General features: G+C 40.9%; 1 protein-coding gene across 6 annotated transcripts in view; it reads right to left on the bottom strand.

Moving 5' to 3' along the window:
• The window catches only part of efl1 (elongation factor like GTPase 1), a 165,198-nt gene that overhangs the window by 50,239 nt on the left and 92,474 nt on the right, over nucleotides 1–22,485 (bottom strand). For all 6 annotated transcript variants that reach the window (XR_004105162.1, XR_004896949.1, XR_004105163.1 and 3 more), the window contains exons 16-18: nucleotides 20,764–20,895; nucleotides 18,882–19,029; nucleotides 268–397 (exon numbers count right to left, since the gene is read on the bottom strand). Coding sequence is in view for 1 of the 6 variants with exons in the window: in XM_031300981.1 (XP_031156841.1) it covers nucleotides 268–397; nucleotides 18,882–19,029; nucleotides 20,764–20,895 (410 nt within the window). In the remaining 5 variants the exon portion in view is untranslated. The remainder of the gene's footprint in view (nucleotides 1–267; nucleotides 398–18,881; nucleotides 19,030–20,763; nucleotides 20,896–22,485) is intronic.

Here is a 22,485-nt window from a genome sequence, read left to right as displayed (position 1 = left end):
GACAACTTGGCATTAACCTAGACAACATAACCTGTCATAAATATGCATCATAGCAGGATTAATGATCAGACTTTATGAAACTATTTGGCTTTATGTGTTGACATCACATTGAACTGTCATGAAGTAGTTGGTTTTTACATTGGCTGTCATGTCATAGTTATAACGGCACATGTCACACCCTGTCAAATAAAGTTTTAGCGAAGCTTTTTATGAACTGGTTATTTATTGTATGTGGACTGCAGTTCAGTAAATGTGCGGTAGACTGACCTGGTGAATGATGGCTACTTTGTGCTGCTTCCCAAGGTCTTCGTTCACCATGTCCACTTTTGGGGGACGTACCACTGTTTCTCTGAATGGAATGATGGGCTTGGACGCGCTAATCTCTATTTTAGCAAACCTTTAAAAAGTAAAAATCCTGTTAATGATACTAATGAGATAATTTGGTCTCCATAGACCGCCATCAGCTTCATGCCAGTTTGATATATGACTAAATATATAACCTGAGAACTGAAAGTTAAATACATTTTTAAATGGAAACAAGACTCAGAGTAAGAGCTAATATGGTGATGTTAAGCGGCTAATGCAGAGCTGGAACAATCAATTGATAAGGAATACAAAAAAGAAGCTATTTTATTTTGCCTCCCCCATGTGAGGATTTGATGCTTTTCTCTGTCATATATGACAGTGACATTAATATCTTCTGGTTTTTGGAGTGCTGGTCAGATAAAAAGCAATTAATCCTTTGAACCAGAAAATAAATATGCATTCATCATTTGCTGCAGCCATAAGGTAACATTTGCTAACTAGCGCTAAACAAAAACTATAGCTGAGGCTGATGGGAATGTCATTAGTTTTAACAGAAATTTTGACCTGAAGATGAAAGTAAATGTTATTAATCAGTTCATCCAGAGGGTAACATAATCTGACATCTCACATCTGAATCAAATTTCACGGCAATCCACCCAATATTTCACACAAAACAACAAACGTAACCTCAAAGTGGTGCTAGATGAAAAGTCAGGGAATCATCAAAGTCAGCAGAATGTGTTCCTTGGGACCACCAATGTCTGTACACAATTCAGTGGGGATCAATCCAGTAGTTGTGGAGATGTTTCAGTTTGGACCAAAGTGGTGGATCGACTGACAATACCATCCCTAAAACCATGCCGCTGGCATGGCTAAAAACAGGACATACAAACCCACCACTATCATACTACCACTATCACACTAAATTAAAGTACTAACTACGGAAAGCCATCAAGCAAGCAGGAAGAGTCAGCAAGAAAACTACAAGAAACGTCTGACATGAACTTGATCCATCACCAATAACAAAATGCTCCTATTCCTCTTCTAAGTAATTTCCCCATGTGTTTTTTTTGTAAGTGACTGATTGAACAACAATCTTTGAAATTGGTCCAGTATTAAGCAAGACGGTTGCAGTCAATATTGGGCTATTGGGTAAATGTGCACCTTTAATTCCGTCCACTAAAAGTGCTGTTTTTGCCACTGACAGACTCAGATTATTAAGTGATTATTAAGTATTAAGTGTCTTGGCTACATTATAGAAAGGATCCCTACAGAGATAGACCTTTTTCTCCTGTTTACGATGAAACAAGAAACGTATGACATAAACTTGATCTATCATCAATAAAAAAATTATCTTATTCCCCTTTCAAGTACTCGTCTGCAGACCACAGCTGACACTGCAGTGAAAGCTACTGCTGGCTTTGAAAATAAGATGAGGTAATGGATAAACTACACAACAATGTCAAAGAAATCTGAATGAGGACATTTCTGGCACACGTCTTTTGAAATCAAGTTTATATCTCAATTACTGTCACAGAGTAAAATAATAAACTGTAATTGTCCATACCAACTCCAAAATGAAACCAACTGGTCCTTGCCCAAAGACTTGTCTGTGTACTAAAACATTCACATAATCTTGTCAACTGTTTCTGAGATATCCTGCTAACAGAAAAGAGGGGGCCAACACAAAACCGTCTTCACACAGGGAACGGATTTCAAATTTATGAGAGAAGTTGCCTCTTAACCCAAATTAAAAAAAAGACATGTATGTGCTGAAAGCCGTATTCAGCCAAACTGAATATATTTTGCCTCCTCTGATTCATGTCCTTGCTGTGTCTCTGCTTTTAAATCTATCCTGGAGGAGGCACGACTTATAGACAGCACAGAGCGAGGTTGGATATAATCCATGAGAGACGCTGTAAATATTAATATGAACAATAACACATTGAAGCAGAGGGCTTCAGACCTCTGCCACTGAATCTCAATCCCTTCACAGACACATGGAATAACATCAGTTGATAGCTAAGTGTTTTTTAAACATGGACAGATGTCGAGCTGAAATGATTAGCCGATCCAAAACAAAAAGATTGCTTCATTTCTCAAGTAGAAATGCCAAAAATGGTCTTACTCCAGGTACTCAAATGTGACAGTTTGCTGGTTTACTTGGTCTTACATTAAAGTTAATTCAATATTGTGGGGTTTAGGCAGTACATTTTTCTAGGTTTTCTAATTTCAAATTTAGTTATAGACCAAATGATTAATCAAGAAAATAATGGCTAGATTAATCCATTATGAAAATAATTGTTAGTTGTAGTCAGGTGGGGGGACCCCAAGATCTCCCCGGATCTTTGGTCCAAATTCCATTCTCAAATGTAACACTTTAAACTTTCTTACTACTTTAAAGTTAGTTCACCTGTTACTCTCATTATTTCCTTCTTCCAAAACAGCCAGGAGTTGAGTTTTCATTAAAAACTAAATTATGCCTGGTGTGATAACTGTATGCTAAATTAAACAGAGCACACAGGGCCATAGGACCTGCTGCTGACAAGCATTTAAAAGGCCATTTTTTAAATGGAGTGTGACACAGTTAGTCCACATAAAACACACCGGGGCTACATTCACTTCAAGCTAACTTCACGGAGAACAATGAGGGGAAAATGCATTACCGATGTGTTTTACCTGAATATTCTCTGATTAGTTTAGCCAAAAACACTGAATCTGCAGCGTGTTACCGTGTCGTTCACTACCGAGCCTGTTTGTAACCAGTAGGCTACTGGCAACTGACTTTAACAGATAGTACACGACTGTCCTGCTTTTATTACAGACATGTAAAATCACAGCAGACAGTTGCCTTGTGCATGGACTCACGGTGGTGCGCTGCTGAGAGTGAATAGAGGAAACACTGGAATGGATATTTGGTGTTATTCTAAATGAACGGGAAACACTGATGTATAAAACTGCCAATTAGACTAATTTACCTGTTAATCGAAGGTACTTGTATGTCGTTCCGGATCATTCTGGGTCATTTTAACACCTAGTTGCAGCCATAGACAAATGTGTCTACTTTCAATAGTGTGCTCTATTAGGAGACTTTTTCAGGCCATTCAGGCCTTTTATTTTAACCTGCATGGTTACTTAACATGCAGGTGAAAGCGCTGTTCTATAAATCAAGAATTTTACCGGCATTTTATGTCCTTGAAAAATGTTTTCCGAAGAACCCCAGATACTGCAGTTGAAAGATCAGTGGTGCAATCAGCATATTAATAACAGAATGTGTTCCCCTAACAGCTTTTTAAAATCTCATTGATATGAACTTGTCCAAAAAGAAAATCCAAACAAAACAGCTACACTGTTTGCAGTCAGTGTGATTTAAGTTATTAGTGCCAATACAAAAAAAGCATGTTGGCTTTGAAGACGACATGGAACATCCGCACTGATTAGGCTGTCTGTCTGTATTATAGGCTTTACTGAGCGACAACACAGGTGCTTCTTGGCCAGGGGTCACTGCGTCATTCCTAAAAACATGACTGTGTCTATCTCTGTGTTAGGTCGTGCAGGCACAGGGCTGAGACACATGCACATACTTGCTTGTCTTATCTAGCAAGCGGCAACAGAAAACAGGTAATCCAATCCCTCCCTGTCTCTGCTGCTGATACATTCTCTCACTCATGATCCACACTAAGTCACACTTTTAGGTTCCATGGTTGCCTGTGAAAAGCAAGAATATCCTCACTAACATTGTAAAGATCTGCTCTAAGATCACTGGACTTCAGTTACCAGACCTGAGCTCCCTCTGGAAGAAACTGGTAGTCCAGAAAGCTAAGAGAATCATGGGTAATTCTGGCCATGTTCTTTCTTGTAGATTCTCTTTAATGCCATCAGGGCAGTGCTATCTTGCCCCCCATATTCATGAGACATATTCATGTTGAAATAATCCAATCAATACAACCATCACACATTAAACAAGCCAACCCCTTCAACACCTGTCAAATAAATTGCTTTTTGTCCTTAAAGGGTAACTTTGTTTTGTTTTTTTCAACCTGGACCCTATTTTCCCACGTTTTTGTGTCTAAGTGACTGATGGGAACACCAATCTCTGAAGTTGGTCCAGTCTTAAAGTGTTCATATTATGCTCATTTTCAGGTTCATAATTGTATTTAGAGGTTATGTCAGAATAGGTTTACATGGGGGGCGGCCTCTAGCTCACCCAGTAGAGTGTGCGCCCCATGTTGGCTGAGTGTTTTGCAGCGGCCCGGGTTCGAATCCGACCTGCAGTCCTTTGCTGTGTGTCATCCCCTCTCTCTCCCCCCTTCCCTGTCTATCCACTGTCACTACTGAATAAAGGGAAAAGCCCCCCCCACCCCCCAAAAAAAGAATAGGTTTACATGGTTTAAGTTTCAAAAAACACCATATTTTTGTTGTACTACACATTGCTGCAGCTCCTCTTTTCACCCTGTGTTTTGAGCTCTCTGTTTTAGCTACCGAGTGAGGCATCTCACTTCTATTCCATCATTGTTGGGAGTCGCACATGTGCAGTACCTACAGTAGGTAAGGACTACCAGCCAGTCAGAAGCAGAGTATGAGGGCGTGCCACGCTAGCAGCTAGGTGAGCATTTTTGTTTGTCACAGAAGTAAAGGCTGGACTACAACAGAGCTGTTTGGAGCAGTTTGTGAACAGTGTTTTCTGTTGGAGATGGTAAGTGCCTTTGGGGTGGACTTTGGGCTTTTTAACTTTGTAAACCTATTACATGCACAAAAAAGATATATAACACCATAAAGGAACGGGAAAAATCCAAAAAGCATAATATGAGCACTTTAAGCAAGACCGCTGTACAGTTGGCAGCAGCGAAACAAGCTGCAATGTAACACTATTGGGCAATTTGTGCACCTTTAATTTCATCCACTAAAAGTTCTGTTTTTGCCACTGACAGGCTCAGATTGTTATTCTAAGTGTCTGACAACATTATGGAAAGATTCCCTACGGAGACCTGTTTTTTTAAAGAGTAAGATCCTTTTTGTTTAACATGAAACAGCCCCAAAGTCGTTATCGCCAAACCCACCAGACTCCATTTAAATGATCATTATCGTAAACTTCATTTTAAAGTTGACAGAAACAAAATAAAACTATTAAAAGCCATCTTGGTTCATCTTTCCACTGTTCCAACATTCACCACCCTGGTTTGGTTGAAACAAACCCTTAATTATCCCATTTACATGTGGAAATATGCTGGCTCTATACATGCTACCAGTACTGTTTATTTAATGGAGTCTGGTGAGTTTGGCGACGGTGATTTCGAAACTGTTTCTGGTTAAACAAAAAGAATCTTACTATCAATACTGAACTAATTTCAGGTATTCTTTATTGTAAATTACGTTACTGATTTAACAAACTCAGGGCCCTCCCCTGACTAAACTGGGGATAGGTGGGTTACATGTGTATATCTGTGTATGTGTGTGTGTGTGTGTGTGTGTGTGTGTGTGTGTGTGTGTGTGTGGACATTGTATGAAGCACTTTATGCTACATTTCCATGTATGAAAAGTGCTGTATCAATAAAGATTGATTGATAAATATCAACTTTAGCATCAGGTGATTATGTCAATGTTGTATTCACAGCGTGTTCAAGAAAAGATTCAGTTAACGCGGCTTTATTTAACACTGTGCTCCTTAAAGGTGCACTATGAGTTCCTGCATGGTTTCAGCGCGATTTCATTTTTGTCTCAAATCGTAGGCATCTCTCCTTGATCCGCTAGCTGCCTGCCCCCTGAATACACTGTGAAAAAGCCCAGTCTCGGAAGACAACACGGGTCGTAAACGTCAAACAAACACTAGGGCACAGGCTGTGCACCAAAATACAACAAAACACTTTCCAGCCAATCACCGACAAGATGGTTGGGGGTGCGGGTTAGTGACAGTTTGTCAGTTAGTCATGACAGTTATGGAAACATGGGGGGAGGGGTGAGCTTGCTCTGTTTTGTTTTGCATTTACTTGGAACGTCAACAGAAGTGTCGTCATGCAGGAACTCATAGTGCACCTTTAATTCTGATACTGAGGATGACAATAGCCAATCTACAGGATAAGTATGGAAAAAGGTACAGTGTTTTTAAAAGTACATTGGTCTGCATTGTTTTTTATAAAGACTTAGGGCATTTTCACACCTATAGTTCGTTTGCTTTGGTCCAAATCAGTTGGTGAGTTAGTAAACTTGGAGCGATTTGCCCTCGTCGGTTTGGTTTGGTTTCACACCTGGAAAAATCCAATGGTACCAAAATACGTCATTACAAATCAGGCAAGAACGTCCAGCCCTCTTATTGGTCGGATATGTCTGGGGGCGGGAGCAAGAAAGTAAATACAGGAAGAAGGTCCTGTGTTCTGGTCTAGTGGTCAAACCAGCTCATTTCATTAAAATTATCAGACATTGTTTCGGAAGAGACGTGACTACGTCTGCTCTGGTCACCGAGACTTCGCTCTGCTCTGCCGGCGTCTGTCTTCAATTTTATCGGCAGCTGGTTTGACTGCAGTCTATTTCTGTGATAGAAACACTGCAAGCTGCTACAGTTTGCTGCCCTTTTGCATCACAGATTGCTAAACAGGAGACATTAGCTCAGACTTGAGGAGTACATATAGTTGGTGCGTTCTCATCACAAACGAACCGCTCCAGAGTTCGAATGAAAGCGTACTGAGACCACCTCTTCAAGCAGGTCTCGGTACGCTTGTTTGGTCCGCTTTTGATGCGCACCAGAGTTTGATTGCCGTGTTCTCACCTGCCCAAACGAACCGCACCAGCGGGGCAAACAAACTCTAGTTCGATTCAACCGAACTAAAGGCTGTCGGTGTGAAAACGCCCTTAGGGATGCAGAATATATTGATGGCTAATATATTAAAGCCTGAAATGAGACAATTCAAATATTGTTGTTCTGACTACGAAATGTCAGCCGATTACTCCATCTAATAATGTGGAGCCTTTTTTTGAAATAGCTGCGGGCTATGACTCCAGCTGAAATATTGTTCTGAGTTGTGTCAGTTCTATATAAGTAGTTTTCAGCTTCCAAAACTGGGGAATGATAGAAACTACTGAACCTCATTCTGATGTCAGCAAGAACAAATAAACAGCAGTCTTCATTTTAACATAAACACAATGACAGCGGAGCTTAGGAAGAGAGGTAAAGCAGACCGTTTTTTTGGGGGGAAAAAGGCACAACTGTGACTGAGTTTGTGTCGACTCTTGAGATCCAAAAATTTTATATTTCTGGATGGACTGAACCCCAAAAGTTTGTGGTGGGTTATACATCCATGGTGAAAAGGCAGATATTAAATCGTTATCAGATCACTCAAACAAAGAGTGATTTTAATTGGAGAATCTATTATTGTAACCCAGCCCTGGACGGAATCATCAATCAAGTGCACTACTGAACACTGTTTACCATGTCAGCCTTTGTCATATTTGGCAGCTGGCCCAGCTCTGACCACAGAGCGCGAGAGAGAGAGAGAGGGCGAGAAAGAGATAATCTGTTAATTTAATCTGCTGTGATGTCACAGTCTCGTGCTGACTCGAGTGGCTGAGCAGCGTTGACCTCATTCTAAACATGACATGACACACTGCAGGTCAGGCTGCTCGCCAGCCATGTCACAGAGGGCTCAGGCTGCCATGGGCCAGACCAACGGGCCCACCAGTCATCTGAACAGCCACCACCAGTCATCTGAACAGCCAGCCAACCAAGCTAGCCAGTCAGCTAGTTTATGAGACAGTCAACCAGCTAAGAAAACATTTAACAGGCCATCATGTCACATCACCGGCCAACAAAGCAAACAACGAGCCAATGCAAGTCGTCCACCTATCCAATCAGGAAGCCACCCTGGGAGCTTAGTAGCCAGTCAGCAGGCCAGCCCTTGTCCTCCTTTGCCATCTCTGTCCCGAGCTGTCTGTCCTGGCTCTAAACATAGCAGCAGCATTACACATGACCTCCTTTCCTCAGCTGGAATCCCACAAATATAGTGCAGAGTGGAATCCTCATCCACTGACATGACGGACAGAGGCTTACTCCCAAATCAGACAGCAAAAAGAACCAAGTCACTTAACTAGCAACACTGATCCTCCAATAATAATTTTTATTTATTTATGTGTATCCTGTTTTCATTTGTCACTTATATATTGAGTAGCCTTGTATTGCCAGACCTCACTCCACAGCGCTGCTCTGGTTTATTGGCATTTCTTTAAACCAATCACAATTGTCTTGGGCGGGGCTAAGCGCCGGACAGGTCCACGGTGCCGCTGCAAAATAGCCTTGGGAAGGACCTTGTTTTGGTGGAACATGTGTACGTTCAAAAGTTGTTTTAGTCGTGCAACAGAAAACTCAGATTGGACAGATAGTCTAGCTAGCTGTCTGGATTTACCCTGCAGAGATCTGAGGAGCAGTTAACCATAGTGGAACGTCGTGGATATAGACTAGTATTGAGTGACCAGAAAATAACTGTGATTTTTTCCTTATGACACTCTATGTCAGTGAGGGGTTGAGTCAACACTAAGGTTCAGGCTGTAGTGTGAGCAGTTGTATTAGACTTTATTATATGCGTATATTTCTTTCATGTCTTTGCTCCTCCATAAAAGCCTCCAACTCTGCAAAATAGAGATGAGTCAACAAAAAAATTAATCGACTAGTAGCCTCATTAATTATATTAAGTAAGCTTGTATTTACTGCAATATTGCACTACATTATACATCGTGTTTTTTTACCTGCATTTTTTATGTTTTCTTGTTTATTTACCTTTGCGGCTTGGCTTACGACCAATTGATTGTGTTCAAACCCAATCCATCTAAACCAAGGCTGTTAAACTCTATTTCACTAAGGGCCACACTGGAAAATGAGCATCACATCAAGGGCCAGACATGTGTAGTTTATTGACATGCTTTTATTTCATCAAAAAAGTAAAATATTTTTGACTGTAGTATTGCATGCCTCATATACCCTTCTCACATAGAGTTTGGTCCACATAAAGCCTGAAAAATGTTCCTTAGCCATCATAGAATTTAGCAAATCAATGCATTCTGATTTTTAAAAGCAAAAAATATTTTTTCCTAAGCAGTTCAAAGAAAAGACTCAAGTAAAGTACAAGTACCTCAACATTTGTACTTAAGTACAGTACTGGAGTAAATGTACTTAGTTTCATTCCACCACTGCACTTACGCTTGTCTGCCTCTTTATATTTTTCCATCAACACAGGTACGTGCATTCGCTTATGACCCTGCAAACATAATAACATAACTCAGGTTGAAGTCATCTTTGCCTCAGTTATAAGATTGATAATAAATTAACTTTTTACTGTGCCCTAAAAATAATATTCATCCATACCGGACAGTCTGTTTTAAAACTAGTCAGTACAGACAAATGTCGTCGGCCTGACGACTGGTGGGCACTTTCAATGCAATGTTTTCTGTCATATAATGAGGAGGACTTATTAATATTTACTCAAATAGGAATAAGTCAACCAAATGTTCTTTGGACTAATTCTGTAGCATATGGAAATGTGCTAGGTTACAAAACTGCTGAACTGAAGTAAATGGAGTAACGTAGTAATAATAAAAATTCAATTTCTTTTAATTGCAGTGCATTAAAAACAGTACTCATACAGGTTAAAACAGTGAAACATGACACACGATAGCCGGCCAGAATGTTCTGTAATTGGTCCAATAGTCTGAACCATCCAAAAAAATGTTTTTCGAACAGAAACAAACCAAACCATGGTTCAGTTTGATGCAGACCGAGACCACCACTTTTGGTTGGACCAAGCGTTTCACATCTGTAATTTTGGTTTGGATCGAATTGAGAAGTCCAAGTCAAGTCTGGACTAGTCTCACTTTGCCAGACCTTCCTCCACAGCACTTCGGAGGAGGGTCTGGTTAGCCCACACAGCATTCCGGGATGGGAGAAAAACGTGCTCTGGTTTATTGGCATTTCTTTAAACCAATCACAATCGGCAATTTGTGATTGAGCGATGCTAAGCGCCGTGCGGAGCCACGGTGCCTCTGCAAAATAGCCTCGGGTAGGAACTTGTTTTGGTGGAACATGTGTACGTTCAAAAGTAGTTTTAGCAACAGAAAACTCAGATAAAGATAGCCCATTTCAAGCAGTGGCAATGGTATGAAACGGTCCACACTTCCTGTCTCCTAAAGGGGCGTGGCCTCGTTTGAAAGTGTAGTGAACGTCATGTGGATGGATGAAAAGTTATATTTGTATAATTTATTAATATGTTCTTTTGCTAACGTTAGATATTTACAGAGCTAAAAGACATATTTAGCATCACAGAGATTAGTTTTGTTAGGGCGTTCACGAACGTTAGCTTCTCTGTAAATTAATTAATTAATAAATAAGATCTTGTGAGAGTTTGGTCCTGAGACAAAAACAGGTCTCAAACTAATTTAATTTTCACCTGATGTGTCTGTCTGAAAAAAGCCATTTTAGTGTCTGAAATGTTCTGAAGATATGTGGCCTGTGAGAAATTGGTTCAATATATACTTATATATATATAGACTATGGGACGAAAGGATCGCTCATAATCTGTGTTCACGAGAGGTTAACTCTTGCACGACTAAAACAACTTTTGAACACGTTCCACCAAAACAAGTTCCTTCCTGAGGTAATTTTGCAGAGGCACCGTTGCTCCATTCGGCGTTTAATGCCTCCCAAGACAATTGTGATTGGTTTAAAGAAATGTCAATAAGCCAGAGCCTGTTTGTCTCCCATCCCAGAATGCTGTGTGGACTAGCCAGACCCTCCTCCGCAGCACTGTGAAGGAAGGTCTGACAATGCGAGACTACTCCCTTACCAAATTGCCATTGTGTGATGGTGGGTAGAGGGTGCTTTTAAAGGGGATGAAATATGAGGATATAAACACCACCAGTTGCTAATGCACCTCTCTTTGATGTATGGTAATTGGTTCTACCATTCCATATGCAGGTGCACTCTGGGTGCACACCTCTTGCCACAAAAGCACCAGGACTGCTCTTTGAGGTCTCTGCTTTGAATCACCCTATTTCACCCAGTGACTTATCTTAAAAACAGCCTATTTGTGAAAAAACATGAATGATAGGCTTACTGGCCTATAGGTAAGGTAGTCACTAAGGTAGCCATCCACAGATACAGTTCATCCTAAGGATTCACTGTGTGCTACATGTATGTTTAACATTAAAACATGATTTATTAAATCATGCAAACAATTATTATTTGAATAGCTTAGTATTCTATGCATTAAAAGGTATAAAGGCTTTAGGCCGCCCTACACATTATTGTAGGCCCAGTTTAATATAAGACCCCTGCCCTAATATAAGGGGTGCTCCCTGATGTTGCTCCCCTCCTGTTCGCTCTTTTTCAGGTTGTGGTTGGTGACTAGCTGGGCCTTTGGTTGTTGGATTAATTGATCAACATGGATTGTGATTGGTGGTTCGCTGTTAGGACTGCACGATATGAGGAAAATATATATTGTATATCTCTCATTTTCATGGCAAAATATTAAAATAAAAAAAGAAATGTAAATAATTATAGTGTGATTTTGATCTGTACAAAATGGATCCATACAAAACAAATATTTTTATTTTTTAGTTTGTAGGATATTTGTAGGCTGTGAAGTCTCTGCAGCACCACAGTACTTCACTCAGAATGGTATGACACATATTTTGCCTTTAACAAATATTGCGCCCCTGCTGCAATTTGGATATTGCACTAGTCCATATTGTGATTTCTATAAAATTGCGATTAATTGTGCAGCCCTATTCGCTGTGCATGCAGATCCTGCATGTCACTGACTAGCAACACACTCTGTGTATCCAAAAACACTTAAATCAGTGTGAATGATGTTATATCAGACACAGACTTCTGTTGTCCTCTAGCGTTTCCAGCTCCACGGCTCCAAACTGTAACGTTAGTTGGGACTAGGGGTGTTGAAATGAATCACTGCATCAACGCATCACGATGCGGACCTGGACGATTCTGCATCAATGCAGTGACAGACCATAATCGATTATTGCCTAATGATGTAACTTGTTGATTTTCCGGTCCCTGCTTTTTTTGTTTTCCATTACATTCAGGAAGTGTTTTTTTTAGGAGCAGATACAATAAAAAGGGATGTTCATATATATCTGACTGCTTGAATTTGTTGATGAAAACCATGTGTAGCAATATATAATAATATTGAGGAGGTGACGCATCGTGATGCATCGGGATATCGAACCGATTAGAATTGTAGACAGGATCATAGTAATCCAATCGTGAGACCAGTGAAAATTCACACCCATAGTTGCGACAGACAGATCCTGTGATGTGTCACATCGTAGGATGTCGATGCTGAAACAATATCTCACGAAGCCCTACCCACCATGTTGTAAAAACCCAGGGCTCAGACCAGATCTGATATCATTCCTTATAAAGCCACATGACGCAAGGACCATCTAGGGCTGCACAATATTTTTTTATCGTCATCGCGGTATCAATTTGCGCAATAACCATATCGCGAAAGGCTGTGACATATCGCGATTGACACTCAGAGATTTTATGTGTTAATTATAAGAAAATATCAGTAGAAACTGCACTTTAAAATGTAACTGTCATTCTTTTTTTAGTGGTGCCTTTTATATTCAATTCAGTGTTCAATTTGTTCAATGAAAGAATGTTTGAAATTTGATCCTTTCACTTGTTTGAATTATTTGTATTTCAGCAAAATATTGAAAGCAACAGAAAGGCAGAACTGAGTACACTTTAACATCATCATTAACATTTATTTATCGCAAATAATATTGTTATTGCGATATTCAGCAACGTTATCCCATATTGAATATTGTCCTAATATCGTGCAGCCCTAGTGTCATCATCAGTGAGTGCTCTAGCAGCATGAGGGTTCCTGCAGGGACAGGAGTAGGGCCTGTCTAGTAGAGTGGCCAGATGGAAGTTCCTCCTGTTAAAGTCTTATTAGAGGCCACCCCCAATTCAAAACAGCTCTGAAAGCAGTTGAGAGCAGGGGGGGAAAAAGAGTCTCTGAGGTGATTAATAAAAAAAAACAATCCACTCTGTAGCCTAAATGCCAGGCACTAGGTCTGGTGAAAACAGGGCATCACTCATCACATCCGAGGTTTCTGCCTTTTCAAAAGAAGTTTTTTCCTCGCCACTGTCGCACTAAATGCTTGCTCTTGGGGGGAAATATTTTGGCCTTTGTAAATTATAGAGTGTGGTATAGACCTACTCTATCTGTAAAGTGTCCTGAGATAACTTCTGTTATGATATGACACTATAAGTAAAACTGAATTGAATCACTGTAGTGATGACGTCGGTGTGATGGAGCAGGGTGAGGCAGGATCTGGGAAACAGGCCAATGACTGGAGCCAAAACAGAGAGAGAGAGATCCTCGAGAAAAACCTGCTCCATTTTGATCATTCGCTTTCGGTTCAATGTGTCTTTCTGTGTCTCTGTTTGTGTTGAATCAATCGCCACTGTCTCTTCGTTGCATTTAGACGTGGACATTTTGTGCTTCTGGTCAATAGGCACATTCAATCCAATCATTCAGGCTAAAGGATAATGTCAGGTCTCAGGTTTGGGAAGATGTTATCACTACTAAAACTGGCAATGAATGCCAGGACATTATATAGAGATTTATTTTTTTTATTTGACTGAAAAGAGACAATTATATTGATTAAAGCTGCAAGCAGCGATGGATGGGCCCTCTGGGGACGGGCTCTCACGCACGCCTCTGTGCGTGTCGGGGTTACTGGCGGACGCCGCTCCTTGCGACCGTGCATTTGCGCGGCACTCAGACTCCGCAAACCGTCACCAATGTAAAGGGAACTCCCTGCCGAGTTCAACGATACCTCACACCTCTACGTCATACAGTTCAGTAGTTGTGAAAAGGGGCGTGGCTAAATTGTGGGGGGTGGGTCATACCATCACCAATTAAAAAGGAACTCTCTGCTGAGTTCAATGACACCCACACAAGACTCTACCTTAAACGATTCAAATGTTATGAAAGGGGCATGGCTTAAGCATAAGGGGCGGGCCAAACCATCACCAATGAAGAAGAAGGTCTCTGCTGAGTTCAATGACACTTCACACAAGACTCTACCTTAAACAGTTCAAATGTTATGAAAGGGGGCGTGGCTTAAGCATAGGGGGCGGGCCAAACCATCACCAATGAAGAAGGAACTCTCTGCTGAGTTTAATGACACCTCACACAAGACTCAACCTTAAATGGGTCACCAGTTATGAAAGGGGGCGTGGCTAAAGCATAGGGGGCGGGTCAAATGATGACCACTGAAAAAGGAAGTCTCTGCTGAGTTCAACGATACCTCACACAAGACTCTACATCATGCAGTTCATTAGCTGTGAGAAGGGGCGTGGCTAAATTATAGGGGGCGGGTCAAACCATCACCAATTAAAAAGGAAGTCTCTGCTGAGTTCATTGATACCTCACATAAGACTCTACCTTAAACGGGTCAGCATTTATGAAAGGGGGCGTGGCTTAAGCATAGGGGGCGGGCCAAACCATCACCAATGAAGAAGGAACTCTCTGCTGAGTTTCATGATACCTCACACAAGGATCTACCTTAAACGGTTCAAATGTTAAGAAAGGGGGCGTGGCCTGATTATCATAGGGGCCGGCTCAGTATCACATGTAGACCACACATTCTAAGTTTCATTTAAATCGGATGATTTTTGTCATATAAGGCAGATTTCCTGTTGCCAGCGGGGGGCGCTATGACCAAAAGTCAATATTGACCTGTATATGTCCTCAGGCCTGGACCCTTGTCATCGTGAGAAATTTCGGGCAGATACGACAACATACACTCAAGTTACAACAATTTCTTTGTTCATCGCTAAACACTCAAAATGGCCGCCACGCCACGCCCACACCATCTGACGAAAAGTTTTTCTTTTAATAACTTTTCATCTTTAAGGTGTTGAGAAGATACAGACCAAGTTTGAAGTCCATCAGATGAAATCTCTAGGAGGAGTTTGTTAAAGTATAGCACCTTGACTTTTAGGCCTACTTCCTGTTGCCACTAGGGGGCGCTATGACTTTAAGTAAATATCGGCCTTTATTTGTCCTCAGAGTTGGACTCTTATGAATCCTGAAAAGTTTCGAGCAAGTTGGACAGTTGAGGACGAAACGCACAAAATGGCCGCCCCGCCATGGCCACGCCCTATGACGAAAAGTTTTTCTTTTAACAACTTTTCATCTTCTTAAGATGGGTTTTGGTATGGCTCCAATGACGTTTTTTGTACATCTTGACATGTTAAATATGTGTACCAAGTTTCGTGAGTCTACGTTAAACGCACTGCAGGAGCCATTTTTGCGCTCCTATTCCCGAAATCCTTAAAATACGTACATTTTCACCAGACTTGATGCGACCGCCAAATTTGGTGAGTTTTTGAATATGTTAAGGCCCTCAAAAAGCCAATTCATTTGCCGTAATAATAATAATTCCTTCATTTCCAATAGGGCCTTCGCCGCTGTCGACGCTCAGGCCCTAATAATCACATTTATTTCTGGGACAATTAATTGTACAGCAACATTTGGAGTTGTTATAGCTCTACTCTGCAGTCACACTGGGACACACTTTCCATTGTGAAAATTCTCTAATAAAACCTGCCAGTCTGTCACTAAGCCGCTGCTGTTCTAAGAAAGAAGGCCTGCAGCGTCCAGACAGAGAGGCAGCAGTCAATATGGAATGATAGCCAGATAATGATGCGGCTGGAATTGGAAACAGATCAGGTTCTCTCTCAGATCTGCGTCACTCAGTATATGAACACACACTGTATTCAACCTGCACTACATGTACACAGTGACTACACAGGAGGAGCCCAGGATAGAGACAATCACAGAGAGACAATCAATCAGACTGAGACAGAAAAAGACCCACAGAGTATGGAGAATGAAAATGTAATAGAAGGAAGGCAGACAGTGCATAACAAGCACAGTTCTAAGTACTGATGCACTAAGTACAAAGGCGGAAACCGCGGGGGGAAAGGAGCTACCCCATCTGTGAATTGTCCCCCCCCTATTAAATATCATTAAAAACCCAGTGGTGGAATGTAACTAAGTACATTTACTCAAGTGGTGTACCTAAGTACACATTTTAAGTATTTTACTCACTTTCTTTTTTCTACTTTCTTTCTACAAGGCAGCATGGTGGCCCAATGGTTAGCACTGTGGCCTCAGAGCAAGAAGGTTCTGGGTTGGAATCCAGGTCATTCCGGGCCTTTCTGTGTGGAGTTTGTATGTTCTCCCCATGTTTGCGTGGGTTTCCTCCAGGTGCTCTGGTTTCCCCACCATCAAAAAACATGTACTAGGTTCTCCAGTCAGAGCCCTTGATCAAGGCACTGGCTCAGATCTGGAGTTGGTCCCCAGGCACTGTAAATAGCTGCCCACTGCTCCCTTGAGGGATGGGTTAAATGCAGAGAATGAATTTCACTACATGTATGTGTATGTGACAATAAAGTACCTTTACCTTTCCCTACTTCTACTCCACTACATTCATCTGACAGCTTTAGTTAAGATTTTTGCACACAAAACCAGAGATGGGGGACTTGAGTCGCACGACTTGACTCGAGTCTGACTCAAGTCGGCAATTTCAGGACTTACTTGCTTGACTTAACATTGATAAATGACTCAACTTGACTTTGACTTGGTATTCAAGACTTGAGACTTGACTTTGACTTGAGACCGATGACTTAAAAAGGACTTGACTTAGTCAATGTACAGAGGCTTGCAAGTATTCATACCACTTGAACTTTTCCACATTTTGTCACATTACAACCACAAACGTAAATGTATTTCATTGGGATTTTATGTGATAGACCAACACAAAGTGGCACATAATTGTGAAGTTGAAGGAAAATGATATTATGGTTTTCAAATGTTTTTACAAATAAAAAACTGAAAAGTGTAGCGTGCAAAAGTATTCAGCCCCCCTGAGTCAATACTTTGTAGAACCACCTTTCGCTGCAAGTCTTTTGGGGTATGTCTCTACCAGCTTTGCACATCTAGAGACTGACATTTTTGCCCATTCTTCTTTGCAAAATAGCTCAAGCTCAGTCAGATTGGATGGAAAGCATCTGTGAACAGCAATTTTCAAGTTTTGCCAGAGATTCTCCATTGGATTTACAGGTATGTCTGGACTTTGACTGGGCCATTCTAACACATGAATATGCTTTGATCTAAACCATCCTATTGTAGCTCTGGCTGTACGTTTAGGGTCGTTGTCCTGCTGGAAGGTAAACCTCCGCCCCAGTCTCATGTCTTTTGCAGACTAACAGGTTTTCTTCTAAGATTGCCCTGTATTTGGCTCCATCCATCTTCCCATCACCTCTGACCAGCTTCCCTGCCACTGCTGAAGAAAAGCATCCCCACAGCATGATGCTGCCACCACCATGTTTCAAGGTGGGGATGGTGTGTTCAGGGTGATGTGCAGTGTTAGTTTTCTGCCACACATAGCATTTTGCATTTAGGCCAAAAACTTTTTTGGCCTAAAACAATTTTGGTCTCATCTGACCAGAGTACCTTCCTCCACATGTTTGCTGTGTCCCCCACATGGCTTGTGGCAAACTGCAATTGGGACTTCTTATGGCTTTGTTTCAACAATGGCTTTCTTCTTGCCACTCTTCCATAAAGGCCCGATTTGTGGAGTACACGACTAATAGTTGTCCTGTGGACAGATTCTCCCACCTGAGCTGTGGATCTCTGCAGCTCCTCCAGAGTTACCATGGGCTGCTTCTCTGATCAATGCTCTCCTTGCCCGGCCTGTCAGTTTAGGTGGACGGCCATATCTTGGTAGGTTTGCAGTTGTGCCATACTCTTTCCATTTTTAAATGATGGACTGAACAGTGCTCCGTGAGATGTTCAAAACTTGGGATATTTTTTTTATAACCTAACCCTACTTTAAACTTTTCCACAACTTTATCCCTGACCTGTCTGGTATGTTCCTTGGGCTTCATGATGCTGTTTGTTCACTAATGTTCACTCTAACAAACCTCTGAGGCCTTCACAGAACAGCTGTATTTATAGATTTATTAGACTTTCTGTGAAAAGGGACTAGACTGAACTTTTCTTTTCTAATGACTATGGCGCAATGGTAACAGCAGAGACACAGAGCCGTTTGGAGATGTTCACACCAACACATTCTCACTCCCAGTGCGTCAAAAAGCGACGCTTGGTCAGGTGCCTTTGGCTTTGTTATTGACGCAAAAAGTCTCCTTTAGTGTCATATTTAGACGCTCTGGATCGGGACTCTTGGCTTCACTTTTTGACGCTCTCGGGACTCGTGTCTAGCCCTTTGGCGTCACATTTAGATGGGCATGGTTTTTGGCCATTGGTTCTTGCCCATTTTTGGTCTTTCATACTACTCGCTACCGTTGTCTCTCGTAGTACTACGCCATCTTACAGCGCCGTGGTTGAGCTGCTGCTCTGCTCGGTGCATCCGATACAGACGCTAAAGCGGGATTTTTGCATCGGTATCTGACGCTGAGAGACACTGACCAAGTGTCAGTATTTGACGAGTTGGGAGGGAGAATGGGTTGTTCACACACACATACTGACCGCTTTCTGAGGTCGTCCAGGCAGCGTTGGAGATGAACCTCGCCAGCCGTGACCAGAACGTGTTCTCCTGTTTCCTGGATCAGGACCTCAGCACAGGGATCCGCCTGGTTCAACAGACGCATCCCACGCACCAGCTTGGGCATCTCGCCTAGCACACAAAACACATGAGGAGGGAACCCATTTATTGATTTGTCTGTATTAGAGGTTTATTGGTCATAACATCTACGTACAGTGTGAGGAAAATGGTAGCAGTGAATGGACAGTGGATGGTGGCTCTGTGGATGTTTTAAAGTCAGGAAATTGTTTTTATTATTATTTTGGCTTCATAGAAGAGTGACAGAAAAATACATCCAACGTGACTAAGTCCTAGAAAGGTCCTATTTTTATGTGCAAGCACAATGACCATCAGCTGCTCTTTTGGTTTATGTATGTGCTGCAGCATAGAGTCCAACATGGCTGGAGTGAAGTGGAAGATGGATCAAATGGTGTGGGGACTAAGAAATACACTCTCAGCCAGTCACATCTCATAGTTCTGAAACAGCTGAGCCAATCACAGTAAAAGATGACAATATTAACTCAAACTAATGGACTCTTCTCTCATATTGTTATCTGGAAGGTGCAGAGCCTTGTGACGTGAACACACTGCACCACAGATCTGTAGAGGCCGCTGATGTGGGACTTTAACTACAGTTTTTTTTCAGCCTGAACCCTATTTTCCTATGTTTTTCTGTGTAAGTGACTGATGGGAACAACAATCTTCTTCCAAGTTCATTAATACAGTGATGATAAAAATAAATAGTATAAATAAATCTAGTGAAGGTAGGTTTGAGTTTTAATTCTAATATGTATCCAAACATGAATGGTTAGATCATCACTGCCCTGCTGCCCCAAAATACTCACTGAAGCACTAAATGTGGATTAATCTGCAGCTGAAAATAGTCCCCAACAAATTCACTATTTCCTCCTGTTTGATTAATATCTGCTGGGGGGGCACCAAATTATTGTGAAGTTTTTGAAAGTTTCCAGGAAAATTAAAATGTCTTAACATGAACCCAACATATTATTAGCAAATATAAATCAGCCTATTTATGAAAAAAACCTTACAGGCCTATATGGTCACTAAGGTAGCCATCCACAGATACAGTTAATCCTAAGGATTCACTGTGCTACATGTATGTTTAATAATAAAACATTATTTATAAAATCATGCCAACAATTCATATTTTAATAGTATTCTATGTTAAAAAAAGCATGTATATGTTATTGTAGGCCCAGGTTAATCTGCAACTTAATTTTATACAGATTAATAAAATTTTTGCAATGTAGTAGGGGGGTCCCTGTTCCGTCTCTCTTTCAGTAAAGGGGTCCTTGGCTTAAAAAACGTTGGAGACCCCTGCTTTACATTGTATCACTACTGGAGTTCTGGCCCTGTGAGCCACTCTTTGTAAGTGCCTGGCCCGTACTTCAGGGTGAGATTTAGTTTGCGTAATTTTATGCTAAAATAAGTTTAAAAAGTCATCATCATCAGACCATCATCATTGGATTCAACCAACGTCCACACTCACTGAGCTGCTGTCACAGACTTAAAGGTGGACTTTTTTTGTATTAACACCCTATTGATATTTTACATTTGTACTCTTTCCTACTTTGTACTGCAACTGCTGCACAACAATTTCCCTCGGGATACATAAAGTTATTTACTGTATATTTGGTAAAGTAAAACAGACTTAAGCGTGCTAAAACATTGCCTTATCACAGGAGACCACAACATTTATCCTATATGGACACACTGTGAAAGGTACTTACCTCCTCAAATACATACCATTATTAGTGTGGTGTTTGCTATCTGTAAATGTAAATTTTTAGGTGTGCGTGTGCCTACTTGGGTGTTTGGGTTCTATGGCGACCCTTAAAATGGGCGTGGCCTCAAAGTTGAGTGGGATGAAAGGCGGGCAGGCGGGGGAGGTGGACAGTGTGGCCGACTTCAACACGCACTCCTCCAGACCTCTGATACCTGACAGGACGGAACGGGAACAGAACATCAACACAACAATTCCACACTTTTACCGTTTAATTAAGTGTCTCAGAAATATGGTGACTAACAATATCATTGTCTCTTTCAGTCAAATATTATATTATATATATATAATAATTTATTTATAACTTTTTTTAAACAAATTAAAGTTGTTTTGAATGAATCTCAGGATACATCTTTTGGTTATATCACAGATTTTTAGTCGTTGGCGAGAGATTCGTGAAATAAAAGGCAGCAAGACAGACGGCGAGCTGAGCTGGCCATGATTAGAGCTGTAACAATTCCAAATTTTGCTGTAAAATGAATTGTCTCAGAAATAATTGTGATTAACAATATAATTGTCTCTTTCAGTCAAATTGAAAAGATTTATGTATGTATTACTTTTTTACAACTTAAAGTTTTGAATGAATCCCAGAATACATCTTTTGGTTATATATCATTGTCATGTGACCCAGATAATGTAATAACACAAACACACAGCCTATAAAGTAAACCACGGCTCTTTATTATCATAAAACATTTTTTCTAGTGACAGTGGGGTTAGGGTTTTCCAGTGATACATGAAGAGAAAAGAGCTAAACCAATGGAAGAGTGCAAGTATGTTTTGATGCCACCATCATAGGGTAAATTATTAACCAGCACTTGGATTAGCAAGAAAAAAAGCATTGAAACAAGGATCAGAAAAAGCTTTAAACTAATTCCCGAGTTGCACTATATCCATGGTATGGAAGAGGGATTTAATTTAATTCTTCCATAGCCCAGTGTCATGTGGCTAAGGGCATTCAAAGAAATGAAACAAAATCAAATATATAACAGATACAGACAGAGCTTACCAGAACATCCTGAGATTTAGTTGGAAAGGCATGAGAGAGGGACTAAGGCTTCTGTTCACAGATTCCTCTCCAGTCTATAAAAAACACCCAGCACCACACTGGTGCAAGCTAAATCTGAACGTTGTAGGCAAAGCCCTGGACTCGTTTATTTACAGATCTCAGTGCGTTTCGGCTTTTCTTTTCCAAGAGCCGTACAAGAAGAGTAATGGAAGGAGATTCACTGCTGTTTCAATCGTGTCCCTCTCATACAGGAAACACATGCCAGTTAAGAGCATAATTGGATGCGTTACAAGATGTGTCAGTGATCTGGTAATCTGTGTACAGGAGTAACATTCATTCATTCACTAACATTAAAAACAACAAACTTTCCTTCAGCTTGACAAAACAAACACACAAAAGACAAATTTATTGACATTTGCAAATTAGCTAAGACAAAAAAAAAAACAACTACTTAGTTATGTTGACTTGACTCAGACTTTTAGTGAGTCACAAAAGTTATGTCTAAAGACTTGGCTTAGACTCTTCTGACTTGACTTTAGAGGCAAGCACCAACTCTCAGGTTTCAACTGCTGAGTCACTTGACTCATTAGTATGCAGAGACTTAAAAGACTTATATGTATGTATGTTCATAACTATAGAAATAAAATGATCCATAACACATTTTAGTTCAATGTTACAAACTGTCAGTTGGTGGAAATGGCATGGAGTTTTGGACGCCCGCGAGCACGGTATGTGG

Source organism: Sander lucioperca, chromosome 3 (assembly GCF_008315115.2).
Source record: "Sander lucioperca isolate FBNREF2018 chromosome 3, SLUC_FBN_1.2, whole genome shotgun sequence".
Lineage (NCBI taxonomy): Eukaryota > Metazoa > Chordata > Actinopteri > Perciformes > Percidae > Sander > Sander lucioperca.
The sequence above is the reverse complement of the archived record's forward strand: the minus strand, read 5'-3'. Positions and strand labels throughout refer to the sequence as shown.